Raw genomic sequence first — 26101 nt, 5'->3', positions numbered from 1 at the left:
TCCTTAAATTGTATGTTTCCTTAATGCTATCTACGGGACGGACTATAATATGCCATTATTTTGTTTCGGGTGAGGCATGTGCAAATGCAATCTTAGCAGCGTGATTTTTAAAGAATTTTATTTATTTATTGATTTTTTAACTTTATATGGTTAATGTTAATATAGTAGAATATTTCCGAGGGTTAACTGGAATGACCAAGAAAGAACGAAGGTGAAATAGGACCTGGAAATCAGGAGTGCCAAGTTGCAAGGCAAAATCCAGGTGTACAAACTGCACAAGCGTTTTGGGAGTTGCACGTATATATTCTATTTGCTGAATCACGCTACGCTAAAGAATATGCTGAGTTTGTGTGTTATGTAACTATAAAAAATGTTAGATTTGGTAGAGTCTATAGTATTTGAAAGAGTCATACAATTTAGATTACATATTGGAAGTTACAGTTGCAGAGCAGAGGGTGTTTGATTAATTTTATCATCGTATTTTAAGATGAGGTCCACTTTGAAAGAGATTTGGAGTTTGTATCGAAAGCTTGCGTGTCAAAAGAATGGAAGGGAGCAAACTACCATCCTTCTTCAATTGACATTAACGGCTGATGCAAACATTTGCCCTGATAAGCTATTTCAGGATACATGGTCCCCCCATTTTGGTACATGTTCCTTTTAAAGAGCTCAACATTTTTTCAATTAAAAGATCATTTTTCTTTTAAAAATTTATAACAAATGCAGAATATTATTAAGTACTGCGTACAAATCAACCCATAAAAGGGGAGAAGAAAACGAGAGTAAATATCAGAAGTCAATGAGATTTTCTTCTTTTGCATTAAATAGTATTTTTCAATCTATCAGTGAAGATTATTTTCTTATAAAAATAATTAAAGTTAATTTTATCTTTGCTGGTAAATTAATATACAATAGAGAGAGACTAGTCAATTTTTTTTCTTATTTAGTCTTGTCGGTTGGATTCCCCCCCTCCCCCCCAAAAAAAAAGTAAAGACTTCACCTACTGCTCAGCTTGTAATTTGTATATTTTGGTATGAAGGACAGAAATATCCTAACTCACTGAGCCCGAATTAATTTGACCTGGTTTGTTGAATCTACCCATTCTAAGGAGTGGATTAATAAGAGTTTAAGACAGCATTTAATAGTCAATTTTTTCTTTTTTTAAAAAAGGGGGGCAAACTTAACTAGTGGAACCCAAGTTTTGCATTTTTAATATTAATTTTATTGGTAAAAAAGGGATAAATATATCCTTAATCATATGTATTCACCATATAATTTTAGGTGTGCTATCACTCCCTAATATTCTCGGTATATCTGGTGCTTACTAACTTCATGTCAAAGAGTATCTTTATCCATTCCCTCATATTTTCAGTTTCAGGGTGAATAGAAAAGTACTTATTTTACTCAAGGAGAAGACCCTTGGATCATTATTTTGGGCTATTAATCTTTTACAAAACTCCATGAATGTCAACACTCAGTAGTAAAACAACATCGTAGATCTCTGAATTTGGCTTCTCTTAACACAATAGGATGTATTTTAAAAAATAAAATACACTTGCAATCACTGATTAGAAAATCAATGATCGAAAATTATGATAAATCAAATACATATATAACACAGTCTAAAGTTAATTATAATTTTAATCTTTGATTTTCTAATGGTTATCATTATATTTTATCATTTTAACTACAAGGTCTTGACTTTAGAAGAACCAATTCCTAGATTTCTACTCAAACCTGTACGTACAAGTAAAGCAGCGCCCTAGGTGTCTACTCAAACTTATTTTAGGATATGTACAAAACTATAATAATTTATATGAATATTAAAATCATCATAAAAAAATAATTCTTAATCCCCTACTAATAATGGATGCATGGAGTAGGGAATGGGTTAAACTGGAAGGAAAAGCTTGGTAGCATCCCCCGGGTTGAGGGAAGACTGTTGGTTCCGTGCCAACAGGTTTTTGCTTAGAGAAGAAAAGATATTGTTTGAAATGAATTATTAATACCACTTCAACAACAACAGACAAGATCATGGGGGTTGTTGCACTATGGAGATAAGATTCTGATGGAATTGACTAATAAAATATGATACAGTATAAGTGTATATTAATCCAAGTCCATCACAGATTACCAAAGAGAATATTAATATCCTTGATATTATCCGAAAAACAAAAGCCCACTAAGATAAAAACCACTTTCTTGTGTTTTGGATTGGATTGGATTGATACCTTCACATCTCTCTGTGGAATTTACTGTACAAGCCATCATTTTCGCCCCCCTATTCTTTAAATTAAAAACCAACATATGATATTAAGTTTAATAAAGTAAAATTACCGAGTCAACTCAGTTTGTTAAATCCTGGGATATGATTTGTAAATGTTTAGGTTCTTTTCTTTCTTTTCATGAGATGCAAATATTTTTAGTATGAGATAATCTTATTTGAATAAGACAAAATTACTGTTAATATTGAAATTCTTTTTTTAGTATTTAATATAATTATATAATTAAAGTTTGAATTTTGAATTATTTATTAAACTAAAACAATCTTTTGTTAAATAATTCACATGCTCAATGATGTGTCAAAATTTAGGTTTGATCATTTGTACTGCAATTCATTCTTTTCCATTCACTTATTCTTTCTCTTTTTATAATTGTAAAATCTATAGGGAACTTCCTCTTCAATTAATAAAAAAGAGAATAAGTTATCTACCACATACGAAGTCATATTCCCTTTTCTTTTTTTTCTTTTTTTTTCCATTTAGGGGGTTTGTGAGAATGACTTTATTATGGAAATTGTTCTTCCACAAGAATATCAACTTGCTATATGCAAGTTATCAAAATTGCTAATGCTCTATAAATTATTCATTTAACTTTTAGTTATAAAAGGCATTGTTTTTCTGGTGGATTATCTTTTAAGATTTTCTTAGATATTGTAATCTTTAATTTTCGCTTAAGATAAGACAAGCATAATAATAAATAAAGCAAATTTACCGTGTTTACCTTTAAACTTTGCCTCTCCCTTTCGTTTTCTTTTTTTTTCTTTCTAAATGGAAGTAGTTAACTTTTTCCTATTGTTCAATGTATACAAAAATAGCAAACCACTAGAACTTGAATCACAAACCAAAATTTGACATGTACGTGTGTCCTCAAATTATCTTCAAATGTTTATCTATGTGGTGTGCAAGTTTTTTAAGATTTAGCAATTTTTTTCCAAAGATAATTAAGGCAACAGGACTAGCAAGGTCTAATTATCAAAACTCAGTAACTCAATTTTAGAGGTGAGGAGAGGGGAAGATACAAAAGTCTTTGGAAAATTAGGTTCAGTGAGAAAATGAGATTTTATAAAACATTTAAATAAAGGATGATACTCACATAAAGGATGATCAATAAAAGGCTTCAAAGTGTGTAAGACCAAATAATATGTGATTTTGACCTTTTGAAATACTCACATATAGAGACAGCAGTTGCTCTAGCGTGAAGATTTTTCCCCTAAAATTCTCTCTAATTTCAGCCGTTAATATCTGTTGTTTCTTAGGCTGAAATGAATAACCAAAGCCTTTTCTATAATTTTTTGGACACAAGCTAGCTTTGTGTGGTAGTATGGCCTAGACCTTAAGTCAACTATTGGATCTAAAACCAGTAAACGCAGGTATATTGGGCTGCAATTGTGGACCCAGTAAACTTTATTTATTTATTAGAACATACAAGTTTAATCAAATATTTAACAAGTAAAACAAAAAAAAAAACGTTAAATAGCTCGGCTGATTTACACTTTTACGTACATCCCGACAATATTTTAAAAGCGTTAAAATTCGGCTTGAGTCAAAGAGATTTTTTCATGGATATTGGATAAGGCTGGCTGTGTGTTAAGACCTCAAATGTTAATTTGTGTTGGTGAGCAATGCCTAGATTGTTGAAAGCCTGTTTAGAGTTAGGACATGCATTGCAACAATATCTCCCTCATGGATGTTGACCATAAAAGAATACCCGCAAGAATAAAGCGAAAAAATACCCGTAAGAATTTAAATAAACTGTGATGAATTAAAAGGAATGTTTTTTTTTTTGTCTGAATCTGAAAGAAAAAGAAGAAGAAAGAAGTCATATAGTTATATCACCTTCATGGATGTCGACCGCATAAGAATACCTGTAAGAATTTAAATAACATGTGATGAATTAAAAGAATCTTTTTTTTCTCCAAATCTGAACAAATGTGATAATATTGGTTTAAGCTCAATTCGAATAATGATCAATTTTAGCCCAAAGCCACACGTATTGACCAAGGTTAACGCTATGGTCAACAGTCTTAACACACATTTGTGAACAGTAAATTACATCTCGATTTTGGCAAAGTTGTTTTGTCACTACACACAAACTAAAATATTATTGCTTATAGTCCTTGAGCCTCATGCCAAACAACTCAAGTTATCCAGGTTTTTTTATAAATACGAGTAACCATACAAAAAGTGTATATATATTTGGTGCAACACAAGTAGCCTTCTTATATATAAACTCCAACTTCTTAATTAGACAATGATGTTGCAGGTTCCTTTGACGACATTTCTTTGTAATACATTATTTGTTATGCTTAGATGAATAGTAGAAAGATCAATTTCATCCCACTCGATCCTTCGTTTCTTTTCTTTTCTAGATTGCTTGTTGCCGATCACTTATGAATGTCTCATTCATATCAATTAATTTTGTAACGAGTGAAATGAACTCAGCGATATATAATTGAATAGATGTCCCTTCATCCATACATGTGTTTACTCACACAACCAATTGACACACAAATAAGTGGCTAGTAAATACACTTGTCATTTTTGTGTATCGTGGAATTTTGAGTAGCGTTACTTTGTCTACATGCATTAATGGTGCCACTTAATTACTGGGTCTTCACTGCCAAGCTCAAACTTGGAAGTTGTGAAATTTAATCATCATCAGAAGAAGTCATGTTCATGTTGTAGCTAGCCGAGGAGGAGGGTGCTAATTAATTAGTGGCACACAGCAGCATAATAACACAAACCGTACGTAGGAAAGGGAAAGAGTAGCACACTGCGTTCCAAGCAAGGAGAATGATGCAGAGCACATGGAGCTTTGGAGTTTGATGAAAAGATCCAAAACGTACTTGGGTCAAAAACCCAAACAACGCCCAACACAAACCATATGGCCAAGAAAAGCTCAAGTGAAGTCTCACATTTATTCATCAAGTGTGACATCCTGTACACACTGCAAATTAAAATTAAAATTTCAAATTTCAACCCCAAAAAGTTGCATGGCTCTTAAAACAAACAAATAAGATTCCGGACCATAGATTTTACAATTTATTTTTCGGTTCCTACTTGGTACTGTTCATTATTAGATATGGTTTGCCGTTAACTTGAAATACATTTTAATAGAAAAAAGATTCTACTCTTTTAAAGTAAATGCATGCCACGAACTGATTACGGTGAAAAATGAGTGCATAGGATAACTGCTGGTTTGTTTCATTGTTTCTCTGCTGTTCCAAATCAGAAAGGCTGAGAGCATGATCTCCTTGACGGTAGCAGCAGATTAAGAACACAGCCAATATCATAACCAGAAATCCATATGATCATAGGCCAAATAGGTCCGTCCCTCTTGGAAATGGCCAAAGGCTCAAAGTGATCAATGTTGTAAATTGTAATGGTTATTTTGGATAATCAAAGCAATAAACTCCAGCATCATCCAAGTGCTTGAATTGAAAGGGTTGGAGCCAAGATTGGACCTTGATCCATTTTGGTTTTGGTAATGAAAAACCCTTCTTAAAATGTTAAACCATCTCGCTCTAGATATTCTCAGGAGGAGTGACACGTGGAGGCCTGTTTCCAGCACTAGCCACTCTATCTTCTGTAAATGTAACAATGCTAAACACTCTTGTTGTGTAGAATTCATTATTGCGCCTGTGTTTTGAGAACTTGAAATGTATTCAACACCACACAAAAAGGGGATGGATGGAACTACATAAAGAAATAAAAGGGGTTTGAAACATGATTCCATTGATAATCTGTCACAAATATATTCAAACGATAGAAAAAAATTTTAAACTTGAAAGGGCTAATTTATTTTAAAAGGTTTCTGGTTTACAGTATTAAACTTGAAAATAATTTCTCTTTTGGATTCGTTAATATCATATTCTCGAAATATGATATTTCTTAATTGCCGATTTTAACTAGATCACAATTTATATTTATGCTAGTATTTCTATTATTAATATTAATAATATAGAATATTTATCGATTTTATTTATTAATAATAACACCATTTTGGTAGAATCTTGTAACCACGGTTTTTACTAATGTATATAAATATTAAATATCTTGGTCTTGTATTGTATTGAATTATGTAACTTTGATGAAATTGAGAAGGTTGATTAATAAAATGCATACAAACTGAATTATATATCATATACTTGTACAATCTAACCGACGGCAATATTGAAATAGGCAAATGTTAAGCACTAGAATGCTGACTGAGGAAATAAAGTAAAAAATATTAAAAGAAGAAAGTATATATATATATATATATATATATATATATATATATATATATATATATATATATATATAACCCATGCTTTTTTACCATTGCTTGCTCTTTGACAAAACTCGGTAAAATAAGGCTGAATTTCATTAGATCCGGTTCATAGAATTTCATTACTTGGATGCGTAGTTTTTTTTTTTACACTAATTGGATGAGTAGTTCAAAAATAAAATATGATAAAATTCATTTATTTTATTTTATTAAAAATCTTTTTTTTCTTCGTTCAATATAAAAAACTACATTTTTTAATTATACATTTGATTCTATTATAAATTACTTACATAATAAAATAATAATTTAAGAACTTGATTTTGATAAAAAAATAAATAAAAATAAGGATCAAAAGTGAATTTTTTAAGAGACAAATGATCAAATTGTACAAAATAAATAAAAGACTTAAATATATTTTTCTTTTATGTAATTTAGCGTTTTCTTATTTACGTCATTGCAAAAAAATTTCATTTTATTTTTTGCAAAATATGTTTGTTTTATTTTTTTTCCTTAAAATACTTTAGATAACATTTTGAATGATAAAAAGATATTTTGAACAATAAAAAAATTATTTTAAAAATAAAAAATAAAACAAATACATTTTATCAAAACTAGAAAAATAATATACTAGAACAAAAATAAAAAAGCTAGATTATAAAGAAAAAAATATATTTAAAATAAAATAAAAGACTAAAATCATCATTTAAGCTATATTAAAAAGCCTCCAAAAGATAGTGTTAGAAGTTAGCTATTCGTATTTAAAGAATATTATCCATACATTAATTTTCTCTTCTATTCCATTTTTCTCCATGGTTCTTATCTATGACATTCATTAATTTGTGTCTTATATATTCCTATTCTTGTAGGAATAGGACAGGACAGGTGGAATTGGGTCTTAGTAGGGTTAATTCTCCCTCCTTCATCTTTGGTTGCTCTGTGTGTGCAGAACTGAACAACCAGCGTTGGTCCCTGCCCTTCCACTTTTTCATGCTTCAACAAAGGACAGAACCATGATAAACAAAACAAATATCAGTGTATTGTGTCAGTCAGACAAAGTCAAACTTTTTCAAATGTTCCAACTTCCCTATCCATTCTAGTCTAGTGTTTTGTATGCTTTTCTTTCTTCTTAAAACCATATTATATTTTGTGGACTGTGCTAATTACTTTTGCTGGCCATGGGAAGAGCTCCTTGTTGTGACAAAGCTAACGTGAAAAGAGGGCGTTGGTCTCCTGAAGAAGACGAAACTCTCAAAAACTATCTCAAGAAACATGCCACGCCTGGTAACTGGATAACTCTCCCACAAAAAGCAGGTTAATTTAATTTATCCTTTTCTTCCTCTTGTTTTAGAACAATTCTTAATGAATATTATAGTTTGTTAGGTATTCTATATTCCTCATCTTAGCTTAGCCTATTTAATGTTTTGTGTTTGTTTTCTTTCTTTAATTTTAGGCCTTAAGCGCTGTGGAAAGAGTTGTCGTCTGAGATGGCTGAACTATCTCAGGCCTCATATCAAGCATGGAGGCTTCACACATGAGGAAGACCAATTTATCTGCTCCCTTTATGCCACCATCGGAACCAGGCAAGTTCCTTCTATATCCTTAACTAGCAAGCCAAAATTATAATTAAGTAAAGAGAAATTATGTATATATATGGTACTCTCTCAAAATCATGTAACCATTGGCATACTAATACCCTCACTTAATATTTTGGTGTGATATATGAGACTTACAAGTAAAATTAATATTTTAGATAGAATGCTTTTTGTTTTGCTTGTTCATTCCTTATATCAACAAGTGAAAATGCTAGCTGTGGTTTTTGGGGTTAGGTGGTCCCTTATAGCTGCTCAGCTACCTGGGAGAACAGACAATGATGTGAAAAACCATTGGAACACTAAGTTAAAGAAAATGTTTTTGGCAGCAAACACCAATGCCACTGGCAATACTGTTTTCTCAACTCCCACTTCTCAGCCTCAAGTTGAAGACTGCAGTGTCTTTGATGATCATGAGAACTCAGCTGAGTATCATGTCTTGGGTTTGGAGCAAACACCATTGCCTTTAGGATCAGATGTTTCAGGTCTTGGAAGCAGTTGTAGTGTACCACTATCCAATGAAGCAGTTTCAGCTTCCTTGGTAAAAGAGGAGAATGAGAATGGGACCCAATGGTTTGGTGAAGATGAATCATTTTTGCTTGATTTTGTGTATGAGGATAACGGGTTTGTTTCTCTAGAAAATAGCAGCGAAGTTGCCCCATCATTTGGCTCTCTCTATGCTCCAAACACAACAGAAAAGAGAAAGAGAGACAATTAAGTCAAAGTGGCATGGATTGATTTCATTATTATTGACTATATATAGTATTATTACTAGTAATTAAATACCCTTTAAATGTGGACTGTGATTTGAATTTGATTAAATTAGTTAAGTGAGCTTTTGCAGATGAATTTCAAACATGATCGATGATAGGAAGGATCACTGAAGTTACATTTAGTCAAGAATTCTATCTATTGCCTTTTTACTTTTTAGAGGAATTAAAATCTCTTTTATGTCACGATGTAGAGACCTTAAACTAACATTCAAAGGTTCATGAATGTGACAATCTCAGTGGTCAGTGGTCACGAAAGTTGCGTTGGCTCTTGAACAATTTCTAAGCGGAGAAGAAAACAAATGAAGGGGTCCCCATCTGACAATAACAACTACATACATGAATCGTGATAGTGTGTGTGTGTCTTTTTCGCCGTTATGACATATAATATAATATGGTGAAAAAGAAGCCTGCATGATTTCTTTCACATAAGCTTACGTTTAGTCGTTTACTGCAAAAGTTACTTTTTTGTTTTTGTTGTTTTTCACTTGAATCGGTCTCGTGCCTATGGCTTCCGGAATATTAATTCATATGCAGTTGCTTGTTGCATAAATAAATGCATCATTTTAATAAGATATTTATACTAATAGGAGTCAATGTACACATAAAGTATTAACGTACGTTTTGTTAATTTATATCATTTGATTCACCTATGTTAAATATCATGCATCTCGGACCTCATTTAGCGGGAACATCCGCACAAAATTAATCATCAAATAAAACAATTTGTCGACTTTATTTTCTAATTCTTAAAATTGGAAAAATTATTAGACGATTTAAGATTATCACGTTATTTATTATCTGGCTAATAATTAATGACACATAAATAACTTAATATTTTAAATAAAATATTAAGATTCCTTAAATTAAAGAATAATACAATTAATTTTTGTTACGTCATTGATGAATATATTTTTAATTGTCTAGGGATCATTTAATTATTGATCGAGGGTCATCAATGCCGTGATGTAGTCACCCCTAAATTGTATATGACAAGACATATTTTGAGGAATGCAAATGACTGTGTGGAGTCGAACGTAGACAAAGAAACCAAAACAAAATGAAAACTTCCCATGAAATGGGTATGCGAGAGATATGTTCCCTTCTTCGTACGACTGAAGATTTTGTCATCACTCTTGTTGATTATTTATGGTTTTCCTCAATCTCTGTCTTCACAATTTACAGTCCTTTGGATGAGACCCCACTTTGAAAATTATCAAGAAACGAGAATGGGAATATTGGTTTGAGAACAAAAGAAATGAAATTAGTTGATATTTGGCATTATGGTGAGTTATATGTTTTTGATATTTCAAACTTAAAAAAATTAGCTTTCAATTTCATGATTTTATATTTAAATTTGTGTGATTTTTAATTTTCAAATTTCAATACTAAATTTTAAATTTTTTTTATCCGGATGGTAAACAAATATTAGAATTTATAACAATTCAGATATTTTCCTCAACTAACTAAGTTATATCCTTTGAAGTAACTTTTTAAATTCATACATATATATATATATGGACGTGAGCATAAATGTTTAAGATTAAAATATTTCAAATTTAAATTAAAATCTTATATAATCATAATTTTTTTTATAAAATTTACCAAACAAAAAATTAAATATTTTAAAATTTTAATTTACATTAAAATCGTCAACATAACCACCACTATTGTTACAATCACCACCAACATGACCGTCATATAACTTATTAACACACTCATACTAACAAATAATGATGTATAAGTTAACAAATCCTTTTATATATATATATATATATATATATATATATATTATTCAAGATTAATTATTCTCTCATTTCTTACCATTTTTACCTTATGTTCTAAAGTTGAGCAATTAACTAATTTTAACTTTTGTTTGAATATTATTCAATCAACTATAATATAATCATGAATTTAATTAATTATGCCAATATAATTTAAAGACCTGGAGATTTTTTATTATGTGTGATGAACATATGATAAAAAGTTAATTATCCATCAAATGTTGTATATAGAGTTGTGTTAACTATTTAGAGGAAGAGTTTTATTATTTGTAATAAATAAAAATTTTATTTAATTTGAAAAAAAATTTATTTAATAAAAAGTATTTTTTATTAAAAAGAAAAGGAAATATTTTTTTTATCAGAAAACATTAGTTATTAGTTTGTTAATTCTTGTTTGTGAAGAAATTTGAATCAATAATTTCTATTATCTTCTCTTTAACACCGTATCAACCTTATACCTTCAAAGGAAAAGAAATATAATAAATATATTTCCTAAAATGAAATTGACGTTTAATTTCTTTTCACCAGTCTTAAATTACTAAGGTTAAACCAAAATACACAAACATTACTTCGTCAGGAAATGATCTGATCTGCAATCTTAATCACTCTGCTACAAATTTCAAAGGACAGAGTATAGTGCTTTCTAAAGGCAGCGCCATTTTTCAAATATAAATAGTGGAAACAACTTGATTGGTAATCCAGATGTATGAAGTCAAACTTATAATGTTGCTGAGACAGAGATTAAGATTTGAATTCAGTGAGTATTCTAATTTAGTGTCACAAGGTCAATCATAAAAAGAAACACAATGAACAATAGTCTTGCCACCCAATTAAGTGCTTATATGGCGTTAAGCAGATTTCTAGTAAGTTGAACAATGACAAAAGAGACGGGTCAGTCTTAATGAGGCCTCTTAAGTCAAGTCCTCAGTGAAGCTGGTTTACTTGTCCTACATTTTCGTGAGTTCTCACTTCTTAGCACAGTTTGATGCAGACATTCTTTTGTAAAGATTTAACCTAGACTCTTCTTTATCTTCAAACAACTTTTCAGTTAATTTACTCAAATGAAAACTGATTCTGATTTCAATTGATTATAATAATAATAATTGATTATACATATAATCGATTATGAAAATAATCTAATTTTTGCAGTTATTTCTAATACATCCTTAGTAAAGTAAAAGAAACCTTGATTAATAAAGGCGTGTAATAAGAACTAACTATATTAACACAATAAAAATATTAGCAACACACTAACAATTTTTTTTTTAAAAAAATACTTTCTCTTATAAGTAAAAATTTATTAAAAACTACCAAAATTTATTATAATTATGTTATTTAATTATTTTTTTCTCCCAATTTTATAAGTTTCAATAAATTCTAACTAATAAGAATGTCTAAAAGTATGATCCTAACATTTTTCGTTACCTTTTAAAAAAAATTCTCATTAGTATAATTACATAAACATAAGTTGAATTCGTCAAAATAAGATATTTTCTCCTTCTCATAATATTTGTTCTTCTATATGCAATGAATTTGTCACTCCCTTGATAATTCTTTTTCTTTTGTTTACTTCCATCAAAATAAGTAAAGATAAGGTGACTCCATAGATCTATTGACGTTTATTTATTTTAAGATTTATGTTTTTCAAAATAATTTATTAAAATTATTACAATATTAAAAAATTCTTTCAATTTATCTAATTAATCTATTTTTTTCAAAAGAATTGATATTAATTAAAATTTTATTAATTTTATACTTTTAAAAACTGGAGGCAAGTAATTTGTAAGGGAGTTAATCTTTCCAACAAAAATTAAACTATTAATATAGACATTATAGGTCTACATCAATAGTATCATACATCATATCTTACAAGTGTATAAATGTCGAAACACAAAAAAAAGTACAGATTATGAAATAATTGTGCAATTTTTTTTATCATTATCTATGAAATAATTATGCAAAAATTAGTGTGATGCTTATTAAGAAGATAAAAACTTGAGGTGATTTAAACCTGTACAGCACACTAGGCACACTGGTGAAGAAAGTAAATCATACTATAATTTTTAGTCTTATGAAAAAAGAGTACTAAAGAAAGAAATCACAAAGGAAATTTGAGAAAATTATTAAAGCCAATCTCGTAATAAATCGCGAAGAGTACTATAGCCTTTTGTAATACTATGTAACTAACCTCATCCGGTAAAAAATGTTACGTATTAATGAAAGAAGACGATCTTATTCCATGTACAAATATCAACAGAACACCACCAGCATGTTGATGCTTGTGCATTTACCTTCCGCCTAAAGCACCCAAGCCAAAACTTTCAGAGATAAAAAATTTTAACTAAGAAAAGTAATTTATAAAAAAATTTAAATTTTTTTAATCTAAAATTTATTGTTTGGATATTTTTTTATGAAAAATTTAAATTTTTGAAATTTTAAACAACTAAAAATGTGAAATTTTAATTTCCTTCTGAAATATGAGAAATTGAAATTCTCTTCTTGATAGAAGAATATTTCAAAATATTCACGTATTTTCTTTGTAACATTTATCCTTTCTTCCACGGAAGATCAATCACCGGAGTCGGAGGGTCTGAACCATGCCTTGAACTATATCTTCTCTTCGCATTCATTTTCTTTCATCCTCACAATTTTAATTTTTTTTTATCCAAATACAAAATTTTAAAAATAAAAGAATTTCAATTCAAGTATTTAAAATTCTTAAAATTTAAAATATTTAAGAATTTTAAATAATTTTAAATTCCCTCGTCCAGCTGTGATTCTTCTTAAATATGAGCATACTTTTCAATCAACTTTTTAATTAATTTTCTCTGAATCCCAATCCAGCTGGACACAAACACACTACATGTCAATTCTGGTTCATTGTTCAAACTTCAAACTTGCTTTTCCGTCTAAGCAGCCTGAAATAATATTGCATTTTTATTTCGGGACTAAAAAATATTTTTCCCTGCTTGAATGGCACTGGTGATTTTCCAATAAACTAAAATAATTAATAACTCAAGCATTGCCTCTCCTAGATCAATCATTTTTCATTCGTTACTCTCCACTGTGACTTAAGTCTTAGATTATCCACTGATCAGTCTGAATAACATTTAAACTAAAACATTCCAGGAGAAAGTATAAGTTTTGAAGGGCTATTGAATTTTTATAACCTTTATATACATCCTCTTGTCTGTTTAATAATTTCATAGGTAAGCAAGAAAGAGAGGGGGCAGAATTCTCTGTGTCACTCTTTGATTTTAAAAGAGGCCACTTATAATGAACATCAATGCCTGTAAAGTTCTGGCCTAATCAAAGCCAGCTGCAAAATCAATAAAAACTGCATAAAATAAGATCGTCAAACTTTTCCTGACAAGCAACTTTAGGGAATTCATTCCAAACTATTATTATACAAGTGAACTCAACTGTGCAAAGGTTGATATTTAACATGAAACTGGTGCACACACAAATTCACTCAACTGCCACCTTAATTGCAATACCAACAAACTAGAACAGATTAATGAATAGATAGCATAAATCAATAGTGTCGCATCTGAGAAAAGGGACTTGCTCAAAGTGCCATCTCAGCCTGCAAAGCTGCCAATTCATCTTCCTCGGCAGTGGGCTTCGAAGACACAGGGCGAGTGGGTTGCCACCCAGCTGGAACATGCACTGGAGCAGCTGGAGCTGTAGTTGCAGGCTGAAGAAGCTGTTCTTCCAATTCAGCACCCTCTAGCTCTTCAAGTTCTGCTTCCAATTCATCCTGAATGGCAAACAAATTCAGATTTCAGAATGATGCCCAGATATGTCACATACTTTGTAGTTATGCTCAATAACTAAAAAGATAAAAATTTCTCATTTGCATAGAGTACAAATAAAGTTAAAATTTGAGAAAATGACCTCATCAAAGTCAGCAGCTGCTCCGATTGGAGTAGACAATGCTTCCTGAATTTGTTTCATGTTCTCTGTCTGTTCGTTGATCTCGTCCATAGTCTTGTCAACATCATCAATATTCCTGAAAAATAAATACCGAAACTCAACAATGTCACAATCAGCAGCTCATTAAGATGCATTAAACAATACAACTGTATATCCGTGAAAATTTTCACATCATAAAAAATACGGTAAACTTGCCAGTTTTTAAAACAAGCCTAAAACAAAGATGTAAAATATAGAAGAGCATATTAAGGATGAAATCACTAATATACATACGTTTCTTTTTGCATAGCCCTCATAGCAGCGGCTCCAGTTCTCAATGCATCAACAGTTTCAGTGGTAGCCTTGGCACCTTCCAACATTATCATCTGCAACACAAATTATCAGCTTGAGATATAAATGATGCTCCAAACACTGAATCATTATCATACTCATTTGTCAGAACTAGAGCAGAATGGCTGCTAGGACTAGAAAAACCGGGAACGGATCCATCCAATCCTCAAAAATAAAATATAAAAAAACAAATAAAAAATGGAAACACCAGTCCTGAACAAGCTGACCCATGTGAACTAGTCATGGCTCACGGGACAGATAGAACAGGTCCCTTTTATTTTCTTTTGAAATTTTTTAAAAACTTTCTTTATATCATTTGATTATTTAGTTCCCAATTTAAAACCAAAACTCAGTTTTTCTTTTCCTGCTTTGGTCCAATGTTGACACAAATAAGAGCTTGTAATGCAATCAGTTTGGCTTACTACTTATCATGAGAAGTTTCACTTCTTCCTTCCCCTTTTACCTATTCACTGTAAGGCAGTATATTTTATAAAATCATACTAATATTACAATACTCAATACTATTTTTAGTTCAATAATTATTAATATGATAATTTCTACATTTTTATACTCAACCTAAAACTTTTCATTTTAACGATTCAAATGACTGGTTCAGTTTCAAATCCCCTGTCATGAATGCTGAATATAAAATGCATTCACACCTGGTCATGAATACGCAACTGGAAATTGCCAAGTTGCTCTATTTGCTGTTCATATAGCCTCTTCCTCTTCAAACATTGTATTGCCGCTGCATAAAACAGAAATTTAAAAACAATGTCACAATGGATTAATACATCATTGATTCATGAACCAGCTCCCATATTAATGGATTCCTAAAGATGTGTAAATTTTTTTCTGAAAAAATGCATATAAGCTTATCCATATAAATTCAGTATAATGTGTACTATAAATGGAAAGAATAATGGGGATAGAACCCTGTTGAACAATTTAGCGGAGTTTCACACTCAAGCTTTGCAACTCCATTCCTGATTTTTTTTTTTTATATATAATATGAAAAGTTGAACAAAATAATAAATGGATGAGTATTTCTTTTTTAAAATTAATCTGGCATGGGCAGATGTGCCTCTCATTTGAAAATTGCCACTAAGCTCATTGTTGTCAAAATCGCCTCCCACACATAGGATTGTGTGGTCCAATGCGTTTTGACCTCCCAAGTGACTTGTATTCCCACCAGAAAGCATTCTATGGTTCACTTGTGTTGGATCATTGCTCCAAGTCGTGGAATCATAGGATTACTGCACTCCAAAAATCAGTTTGCAAAAGTGAACGATCTGGGTTGGCTCATACAATCCTTTAGAAAGAAAGCTTTTTTTTTTTGTTTGATTCCCTAAATTGTGTAGTGTTTGTGCAACCCTCAACTCTCCTCCGCTGTCATTCTTTGACACTCTTCTCTGGTTCTTCTCTAACTGTTGACCTTTTCTGGTTCTTCCCTCACTCTTTTAGCTTGCCCCTATCTCTTTGGTTTGTTTCTCTTCTCAGACTCCTCTGTTTGAGGCTGAATGCTCTCTCCTTTGTTCTCCCTCTCTCTTCGGGTTCTAAAGTTTGCTACACGATGATGTGTTTTGTTGTCAAGGAAAAAGGCTGATTTTTCAATTTAGTTTAATGTCTGGTGAGATTTAGAGGTTACTTTTCTAATTTATGTAATTTTTTATGCATATATATGCACACATAAAAACATACATATATATAATTTTGCATATTATTTAGATCTTAGTTACTATTTGCATTACAATCCTACACCCCTCTTCCATTCCAACATTGAAACTCAATTTTGATAACCTTGACTAAGCTACACAGTTAAAATTAACAGGAAGAAGAGATAAAAGCTTAATGCCTAATGTCTCAGTGTCTAAATAGTTAATTGCTACTATTTGTAGTTAAGGATGGGTGCAATTGCAACTCATCCAAAATTACAGTGAGATTGCACTTCTCCTGATAAAATAATACTACCCACTAAAATGTTTTGCACAGGCAAGACTGGAATTCATATTCCATTGCACACTAACTTAGATAAAGGAATATAACAAAAATTAATTGTTCAATGTCAGAGATGGTCCTGGTACCCTAACAATGGTGCCCAGAAGTGGCATAATACTAAAGGATCATTTAAAGAAAATAATGAGTATAAGGTAAATGTAATCAACCTTGGTGGAATGAAATGGCCATTTCCTCCGAAGGTAGTCCCCTTCAAATTAGAAGGGATCATCCAATCATATAATGGAATCCAAGTCTTATTGAGAAGCTTGACATGTTATTCTTGATGAAACTATCATAACACAAAATTTAGGCCAAAACATGGTTTCAAATTTCAAAATCTCAGCAGTCACACAAATATAAGTCAAATAGGAAGGAGGGCAGCATTGATGTCTCAATGATATTCTCTAGAACAAACATAAATGAGTTTTGATACTTACCCCTTTTATTCTTTGCCCTAGTGAATTCTTTGGCTTTTTCAACTTCTGCTGCAGCCTTTTTTAGGAGTACTTTCTCCTTTTTCTCTAACATTTCAAGTTTCTACAGAATTCAAGAGGCAAAACATTCAGAATGGGAAAAAAAAACTTTCCTCAAACTGTAAATTACTGAAGAAAACAACCAATAAACTTTGCGCACATTGATCTTTGCATGATCTAAGAATGTTCAGAAAAACTACGCAAAGTTACAGAACAGAGAAGATACAAAGTTTCAGAATAGAACACAAGATTGAATAAGAAAAAATAAGATACTAAAAGCAGAACTTGGCTACTGAGGCTGTGTCTTCACTCTCCAACAACTATGTGAATATCTGTAGTTTATTCACATAGTTTTAAGATCAAGCAATTTCCATAACACTAACATGACAAAAGCTTTATAAAAGGACACGTGAAAGATAAAATTATGGCTTTCTACACCTCCAAATTGAAAATAGCATTATTCTAATGCTGTAAAAAAAAAATTACACGCAAGAATAAATTCTTAATTGACATATGGAGTACATAGGAAATTCGTTTTTTAATAGTTCCAGCTTCCAAAGACAATAACATTGCTTATCAATTAAGAAAAACAATAAAACTACTTTGAATATGTGAAACGCATAATTTGAAGAAAGAACAGTTATATTCATCAACCATGCACAATGCACTCAGCAATATCGGGTAGGAAAAAAAAAAGAAGAATTCCCCAATTGGAACATCCAAATTCAACTTACGTCATTTAACTCGTCTAAAGCGGTTAGAGTATTGACTTCCGGTTTAGGTTTACCAAAAATTCGGGTAAACATGGTTGATTAAGAGATGTGATACCCTTATTCGTCGAATTGGAAAATCAACGGGACGGTATCAATCGATCTCCCTGGAACACCAAAAGAATCGAACAATTGACAAAAATATAAAAATAAAAAGAAAGAGAAAGATGGTGTTGAAGAAAAGTGGAGATGAACTAACACCGTTGAAAAATTAGGGTTTTTTTTTGGGGGGGGGAGGGGGAATTAGATTATTAAATATGAAACAGAAATAGGGAGAGATCTAGCGAGAACGCGTACCGTGAACTGTGATGGGTATTGGGAAATTCAGAAAACAAACAAAGCAAGTTAACGGAATTTGCTTTGCCCCTTCTTCACTCCTCCACGTGGCGACCAACTGATTGTTTGCTATAGTGTGGGTCCCTGATCATTATTTATCAAGTAAAATAGTTAGGTCCCCGACTAAAGCATATAATTATAATGCCTACAAGAAAATTATCAAAACTTTTTTAGATGAAGATTAGAAAGAAAGATCGAAAAAAATAAAAAGAATTAATATATAAATAAATATTAAAAAAAGTAGTTTGAGATGATTCAAAGACAAAAAAAAATGCTACTTGTGTAAAATGCACATCTAAATCAAAGAAGAAAAATAATATTGAAAGAGTGAGGAAAGTAAGAGTACTACTCTTTACGTTGTTTTATATTTTAATTTATAATATATATATATATATATATATATATATATATATATAAAATAGGAAATTTGTTTGACCTAAAGATGACAAAAATATTTATACTTACATGGGTTCCTGAATAAAATTTAACGAATAAAAATATCTCATTAAATAAGCACCTGCGGGTAATTAAAACGGAATATCCATGTTTGTTGATAAATGAGGGCAATGGCAACGGCATATATTAAGGTACTTGTCCTGTGATTACCTATTAAATATTTGTTATGATAAAATTATGTAAGTATCCTAGTTCAAATGTATAGAATGGGAGTATTTTAATTTATCGACTTTTTTTAGACCCGTGAGATTGGATTATTATACCTTGATAATTTTGGGTTGAATTTATGGAATTTGAATTATTTAAGTTTATTGACTTTTGTTTAGATTTATCGGATTGAAGTAATGTATCATTTAAACTTAGTTTCTAAAGAACTATTTGGATAAGAATAATCGTTGTGCAAAGTCATTATTTTTAAGAACTTAGTTTCTAAAAAACATTTTTTTAATAAATATTCACAAATGCCTGCAAATATTGAAAGAACTTGCAGGTATCCGATTCGGGTACTCGTGTGATATGGGATAGATATATATTTGGCAATTCGTTAACATAAGTAATATTGTTTTTAGTGATTTGTAATATTTTTTACATGCTATTAGAGTACTACAATCAAAGTTGTTTAGTTATGTTGCATGGTTTACTTATTAATAAAATGTTATTTTGAGTTGTTTTAGTAATTGTCCCCAAAGCTAATTTCTCCGCCATCGTCAGCACCAATAGTAAGCTTGGGGATTCCTCTTTGCCCAACTAATTTATTTTGAAAGGATGCTGATAGTTATTTCATTTTTTTTTATTCTGCACTTTTATGCTGGTTGTTTTCATTCGTTTACAACTCTGCTATGCAAAGGACCTCCTGCAATCAATATTTCTATTTACTCGTCACATATTGTATTCAGTATGGATATGTTCTTCTACGTTTGACAAAATTGAATCGATGCCTAGGCAGAAACAGCATATAGTTTCTTATGGATTTTCCCTTATTGGATGGACGAACAAACACATGCATCTTGATTATGCGTTTTACAGAACTTCCTTCGTTGCTAGTGTACAAATATCCTTATTCGTCATCTAAATACACTTTTGTTGTCTGAACATTAAAATATCCAGTTCCACAGCGTGTATAATTTGTATTTACATGATTTTTTATTTAAAGATGAATATTTCATTGAAATTAAAATAAATAATATACTCATAGAAAACCTAAAAAATAGTATAAAGGGAGAATTTTATTAAAATTTGACGCTACTTAAAAATGAAATAAAAGATGTAATCTCATGCCATTTTAAATAATATCTGAAAAACTGTTTTACAAATTAGTAAAATACATTTGTTTACCAAAAACTTATTTTGGAGAAACAATAAGACTGAACTTTGGTAAGTCAAGTGAAGATACTAGCGGACTAAGTTTATCGCTATCATGCCCCCATCCCTAAATCGACTTGAGAGGAATAAGGACTAAGTGTGTGTTTTAAATTTAATAGTCTTGAAAATTATGCTAGACCGAAATGGATCAACCTTGATTTTAAATGTTTGGATTGTTTTCAAAATCACAGCAGAATGGATTATGATTATAAAAAAAAAAATCATGGTAGAATTGAAGCAAGTAGGAGTTTGATCCTTACCAAATAAAATGCATTGTATAGTTACTTGATCCTTGCCTTACCTTGTAAATATCATTTCCCAAAGAAAGGGAGTTTGGAGGATAGGAAATAAAAAACTAATACACATCTCAACGCAATTTTCCAAAAGCAAATGATAAACTATTCTTTGAATCATTGATTGATAGAGAAGTGATTTACTCGATAACCAGTAAATGCTAAACTATTCTCAATACAGGATCTAAAGCTCTTACTAGTTCTCACAAAAACAAATTACCTCCAAATGTGACCTTAACTCCTATTAGCTGGTCTCTAATCTGGTGACTGTTCCTATCTTCGTCAACTGCTTTTATCCAACCAAAGGAAAAACGAAAAAAGAGTAACTGGATCTCAAAAGAAATTATCTCTGTTTTGTGCTGTTGGCTGACAAGGATATTAGGCTCAATCCATAAGATAGATGGAAAATACTTTATAATTTACCTGGTCATTATGCTCCAAAATGCTTCTCATGTACATTCCTCCATCACTTAGGCAGAACATCTCTCTAGCTTGCTTTGGAGGTATACATGTATCCACGAAGCTTTCTTACCTCTTCTGATGACTCAAATGATCCACATAGAGGCAGATTGCAGATGCACTGCAGCATAGTAACAAAACCATGCACTTATTTAGTTAATGCTTACGAAATAAAACAAAACAAAACAGATGTGAGGTATGCCCTACCCAAGAGGACCAAATGGTAGCCATATAACATCCCAACGGAACTTCGGCAACCTACCAAAAAAATTATTATTATTTAACAGTAAAAGATGAGAAGCACCTAGAGATAGCAGAAAACTTAATTGAAGACTGTGAATGAAGCAGTTGTAAACATTTGTTTGTTCCTCCTTACCATATTACTTGAGTAGAATGTGTACAAGCTTCTTTTATCGTATATCCGCTTTATGTATTTGGGCCCAATAGTAGAGCCTGTTGATTCAAGTAGCTAGAAAATCCAAACTGAATGCCAATGTTTTCAGAGTTTTATAATATGTTTCATTTCACTTTTCTATATTTACCAATATGCAAAATCCGGTATGGAGCATATAAAATGCCTCAAACAGTGCTTATCGGCTTATTTTGTAACTTTTCTGTTATTGTTAAATAAAAATTGACCGTTGTCAAAAAAGAAAAAAAAAATACCAGATAAGTATTCGGCCAAACTGAGAAGACGACTATGTGGACTTCTAGTGCAACATACCCTATGAAGCCGAGTACCCTTTTGGCCATATGCTAACGTATTTCGTACAAACATGTTTCGACCTTCAACATATACAAGTGACAAATACCATTCGATCACGATTATAGTTAATAAATCCACTTAAAAGGTAATTACTTGGTCAAAAGTACCTAAAGGTGTATTGCCTAGCTAGTAATCACAACATGCATACACATAAACTCAAGACTCAATTAGGTCAATATATAAAGGGAGGAGCCCCCAAGTAAAAAGACTAATTTCACTTTGAAGTATTCACTTATATCATCAATAACTTTGAACCCTAACGAGAGCATTTGAGTATTTTTTGTAGGTATCATTTTGTTTGATCTCATATAGATGAAAAAAGTGTATAAGTTATGACAGAAAAATTATTCAACATAATCGATGACCTTTCAATAGAAAAGTGTCTGATCTATTTGTGATAAAAACAAAAAATAATACTTAAAATTATAAATATAATAACCATGACCAAGACAAAAATAATATGTTAGATTAGTAAGAATCTTTTTGTTTTAATAAAACAATTGGTAAGAATATGAAAAGTGTTATTTGAGCCTAAAAAAATGCTCTATTCAACCTAAACTTTTTTTTCTATATAAAAAATAAAAATAACCTTGACTAATATTTATTTTTTTATAATGAATTAAATATTTGCTTTTGCATCAAGCAATGAGGTGCCAAAAAATAAAATCTTGAAGTTGGCTTTGATAAAACGCGTCAAGCCTTCAAATGATCACGTGCCTAATTGAATCTTAAAATTAAAACTGTCGAATTAATATTCCCCATCAACACCCAAAAGAATAAAAGGCAGTAATAGCAGTTGACACATCAGAAGAATTTCACACTCCATTTTAGGGTTCACTTTGTATTTGTAATACCATTTCCTTGCGCGGCACTGCTTCCCGCCGCCGCCGCCGTCAGCGTCAGCACCAATGGCAGACGCATCTTCTCCGCCGACGGATCAACTCGCCGCCATCACCCTCGACGAGGTTCCCAAAGCTAATTTCTCCGACCGCGTCCCCATCCGATCCATCATCTCCCGCACCGACGGCGGCTCGGGCCTCGCCGGCAGGAAGGCGCGCGTCGGCGGCTGGGTGAAGACGGGACGCAAAGCCGACAAGGACGCTTTCGCGTTCCTGGAAATCAACGACGGAAGCTGCGCCGGCAACCTCCAGGTCATCGTCGAAGCCGCGCTGGGCGAACTCGGCCAACTCGTTCCCACCGGAACATGCGTCGTCGTCGACGGCCACCTCAAACTCCCTCCCGCTGGCACCAGACAGAAGATCGAACTCCGCGCCGATAAGGTCCTCCACGTCGGTCCCGTCGATCCCGCCAAGTATCCTCTGCCCAAAATGAGACTCACTCTCGAGTTCCTCAGAGATTTCGTTCACCTTCGTTCCAGAACCAACACGGTACTTTTCTTTTGTTATCAAGGTTTTAAATTGCCGTCATTATCGTCCTTTCGTTGCATTACTTGATATTCTGAGAAATTCGCCATGGTTTTTTTACCACCAAACCAAACACGACACTAATAGTTTGTTAGACCTAACGCGATTGCTGATTGATTGACAGTTTATAAGCTAGTTATTATTATAATGAAATTCGATCAATTAGAAATATTAGTTATGTTGTTTGTGATTGCAGATATCTGCGGTGGCTAGAATTAGAAATGCTCTTGCGTATGCTACACATACATTTTTCAACAAGGAAGGGTTTCTATACGTGCACACGCCCATTGTTACCACAAGTGATTGCGAGGGTGCGGGTGAGATGTTTCAGGTGACCACTTTGCTGAGTGAGGCGGAGAGATTGGAGAAGGAGTTGTTGCAGAATCCACCTCCGTCGGAAGCGGATGTGGAGGCGGCTAGGGTTGTTGTTCAGGAGAAAGGGGAGGTTGTGTCTCAGTTGAAAGCTGCCAAGGCGAGTAAGCAGGAGATTGGTGCTGCTGTGGATCAGCTTAAGAAGGCGAAGGAGAGTTTGGCTAAGGTGGAGGAGTGGTCTAAGCTTAAGCCTGGGATTCCTAAAAAGGATGATGGAAAGGTGGATTATGGTAAAGATTTCTTTGCACGTCAAGCGTTTTTGACGGTTTCAGGTCAGCTTCAAGTCGAGTCTTATGCTTGTGCTCTGAGTAGTGTGTATACCTTTGGCCCCACATTTCGCGCGGAGAATTCTCACACTTCCAGGCATTTGGCCGAGTTTTGGATGGTTGAACCTGAGATTGCTTTTGCAGAGTTGAAGGTATATGAAACTTGAACTCACTCGAGCGTGATCGTGATTATATTCAAATGTGATATTTGTTGTTGGTAGTGGTATGCTTATCAGCTGAATGTTGATACAAATATTTTTTTTGGTTAGGCCAATGAACTTGTTAAATTTTTAGTGCAATGTTGAGCTGCCTACTTTTCCCCTGCTTATAATGTTTGGTGCTTTTGCTGTGGTAGAAATGAAGTTCATGGTTTTGTATTTTTTGTGTAGGATGATATGAACTGTGCCGAGGCATATGTGAAATTTATGTGTCAGTGGTTACTTGACAACTGCCTTGAGGATATGGAGTTTATGGCTGATAAGTTTGATAAAGGTTGCATTGACCGTTTGAAATTGGTTGCTTCCACTCCCTTTATTCGAGTTACATATACAGAAGCAGTGGAAATACTAGAAGATGCTGTGAAGAATGGTAAGAAATTTGAAAATGAAGTGAAATGGGGAATTGACTTAGCATCTGAGCATGAAAGGTATGCTTAATTTAAATTTGCTTTTTTATCTAGTTCCTGTTCTTTTTTTATTTGTGTTGTGTGATATCTTGGGGGTATGATGTTATGCAGATACCTAACAGAGGTAAAGTTTCAGAAGCCCGTCATTGTATATAACTATCCAAAAGATATCAAAGCATTCTACATGCGGCTCAATGATGACTTAAAGACAGTGGCTGCTATGGATGTGCTTGTACCCAAGGTATGTGTTCTGTATATTTTGTTTTCATCATGTTTGTAATGCATGGCATAATAGAAGCATGCAAATGTAATTGAAGGTTGGAGAGCTAATTGGTGGAAGCCAAAGGGAAGAACGTTATGATGTCATCCAGACAAGGTTTATATATCTATTTACTTTGTCTTTTCTTAATTTCTTTCCTTGTATTGTTTTCCATGTTAATATTGTATTTAAATTGCAGAATAAAGGAGATGGGTTTGCCTGTTGAGCCATATGAGTGGTACCTTGATCTGAGGCGGTATGGAACAGTGAAACATGCCGGATTTGGCCTTGGCTTTGAAAGGATGATTCTCTTTGCCACTGGCCTGGAAAATATTAGAGATGTGATTCCCTTCCCACGATATCCTGGCAGAGCAGATCTATGATTACAAGTGGTTTTTACGAATCTATTGCACCAAGTAGTTAAGTTGACAATGGAAATGTAGTATTTAAATATAGCATATTTTTTTTTGTGTGTGATGGCAACACCAATAGTAGCCTTATTGGGGATTCCTCTTTGCCAAACTAATTTATTTTGGAAGGATGCTGGGTTTTGATAGTTATTTCATTTCTTTATCCTCCACTTTCATGCTGGTTGTTTTCATTCGTTTACAAACTCTGCTCTGCAAAGGTCCGGCAATCAATATTTCTGTTTACTCGTCACATATTGTATTCAGTATGGATTATGGATGTTCTACGCTTGACAAAATTGAATCGAGGTCCAGGCAGAAGCAACATATAGTTTCTTCTGCATTTTCCCTTATTGAATGGTCGAATTGATCCGGCAAACAAGCACAGGCATCTGGATTATGCATTTGACAGAACTTCGTTCTGTTGTTAGTATACAAATATCCTTATTCGTTATCTTATTACCTCTGTTGTCTGAACATTAAAATATTGAACTTCACACCGTGTATAATTAGTATTCAAATAATTTTTTATTTAAAGATTAATATTTCATAAGTAATATACTTATAGAAAACATAAAAAATAGTATAAAGGGAGAATTTTATTAAAATTTGACGCTACTTAAAATGAAAAAAAGGTATGTCTCATGTCATTTAAATAATATCTGAAAAACTGTTTTACAAATTAGTAAAATACATTTGCTTACCTAAAACTTATTTTGGTAAAACAAATTTACAAGTTAATCAAGTATTTTTTAGAAACAATAAGACGGAACTTTGGCAAGCCATGTGAAGATACTCGTGGAATAAGTTTATCGCTTTCATGCTCCCATCCCAAAAGCAATTCCGGAGAATAGTCCCCAAAATTATGATAGAT

General features: G+C 32.2%; 3 protein-coding genes, 1 long non-coding RNA gene and 1 pseudogene across 8 annotated transcripts; 2 read left to right on the top strand and 3 right to left on the bottom strand.

Annotated features, from left to right (window-relative positions):
* Window positions 1-4990: 4990 nt before the first annotated feature.
* On the bottom strand, window positions 4991-5913 carry LOC100796925 (uncharacterized; annotated as a pseudogene).
* Window positions 5914-7307: 1394 nt separating this feature from the next.
* LOC100797458 (transcription factor MYB80) lies at window positions 7308-9498 on the top strand. The gene is made up of 2 exons (XM_014775859.3): window positions 7308-7863; window positions 8003-9498. The coding sequence occupies exon 2, from the start codon at window positions 8272-8274 to the stop codon at window positions 8857-8859; it is 588 nt and encodes a 195-aa protein (XP_014631345.1). The 5' UTR covers window positions 7308-7863; window positions 8003-8271; the 3' UTR covers window positions 8860-9498.
* Window positions 9499-14056: 4558 nt separating this feature from the next.
* Window positions 14057-18611, bottom strand: LOC100789724 (vacuolar protein sorting-associated protein 32 homolog 2). Of its 5 annotated transcripts, none has more exons than XM_003525253.5 (7): window positions 18500-18611; window positions 18167-18309; window positions 17397-17496; window positions 15624-15709; window positions 14905-14996; window positions 14593-14707; window positions 14057-14455 (listed from the first exon to the last, which is right to left on the bottom strand). In XM_003525253.5, exons 2-7 carry the CDS (start codon window positions 18236-18238, stop codon window positions 14264-14266), a joined length of 657 nt encoding a protein of 218 aa, XP_003525301.1. In that variant the 5' UTR covers window positions 18239-18309; window positions 18500-18611; the 3' UTR covers window positions 14057-14263. The 5 variants fall into 5 exon arrangements, with proteins under 5 accessions (XP_003525301.1, XP_014631343.1, XP_014631342.1 ...); XM_014775857.3 differs by having other exon boundaries at window positions 18402-18509; XM_014775856.2 differs by having other exon boundaries at window positions 18167-18521.
* A 2121-nt stretch (window positions 18612-20732) lies between these two features.
* On the bottom strand, window positions 20733-22190 carry LOC121174919 (uncharacterized). Its single transcript, XR_005891620.1, has 2 exons — window positions 21316-22190; window positions 20733-21229 (listed from the first exon to the last, which is right to left on the bottom strand). It is a non-coding gene; the product is annotated as an uncharacterized lncRNA (long non-coding RNA).
* Window positions 22191-22593: 403 nt separating this feature from the next.
* On the top strand, window positions 22594-25380 carry LOC100790605 (asparagine--tRNA ligase, cytoplasmic 1). The gene is made up of 6 exons (XM_003525254.5): window positions 22594-23262; window positions 23495-24088; window positions 24326-24582; window positions 24673-24802; window positions 24879-24937; window positions 25020-25380. Exons 1-6 carry the CDS (start codon window positions 22783-22785, stop codon window positions 25201-25203), a joined length of 1704 nt encoding a protein of 567 aa, XP_003525302.1. The 5' UTR covers window positions 22594-22782; the 3' UTR covers window positions 25204-25380.
* Window positions 25381-26101: the final 721 nt, after the last annotated feature.

Source organism: Glycine max, chromosome 5 (genome assembly GCF_000004515.6).
Source record: "Glycine max cultivar Williams 82 chromosome 5, Glycine_max_v4.0, whole genome shotgun sequence".
Taxonomy (NCBI): Eukaryota; Viridiplantae; Streptophyta; class Magnoliopsida; order Fabales; family Fabaceae; genus Glycine; species Glycine max.
Note: the sequence above shows the minus strand (reverse complement) of the source record. Positions and strands in the feature narration are given on the sequence as shown.

What these genes read in the sequence shown, in the direction of transcription:
- LOC100790605 (XM_003525254.5), top strand. Translation starts at nt 22,783, where the DNA reads ATGGCAGACGCATCTTCTCCGCCGACGGATCAACTCGCCGCCATCACC. An exon ending in TTCGTTCCAGAACCAACACG is followed by an intron (nt 23,263 to 23,494) that starts GTACTTTTCTTT and finishes TTGTGATTGCAG; the next exon opens with ATATCTGCGGTGGCTAGAAT. An exon ending in TTAGCATCTGAGCATGAAAG is followed by an intron (nt 24,583 to 24,672) that starts GTATGCTTAATT and finishes GATGTTATGCAG; the next exon opens with ATACCTAACAGAGGTAAAGT.
- LOC100789724 (XM_003525253.5), bottom strand. Translation starts at nt 18,238, where the DNA reads ATGTTTACCCGAATTTTTGGTAAACCTAAACCGGAAGTCAATACTCTA. An exon ending in AGGGCTATGCAAAAAGAAAC is followed by an intron (nt 14,708 to 14,904) that starts GTATGTATATTA and finishes TTTATTTTTCAG; the next exon opens with GAATATTGATGATGTTGACA. An exon ending in CAGCTGCTGACTTTGATGAG is followed by an intron (nt 14,456 to 14,592) that starts GTCATTTTCTCA and finishes TTTGCCATTCAG; the next exon opens with GATGAATTGGAAGCAGAACT.
- LOC100797458 (XM_014775859.3), top strand. Translation starts at nt 8,272, where the DNA reads ATGAGACTTACAAGTAAAATTAATATTTTAGATAGAATGCTTTTTGTT.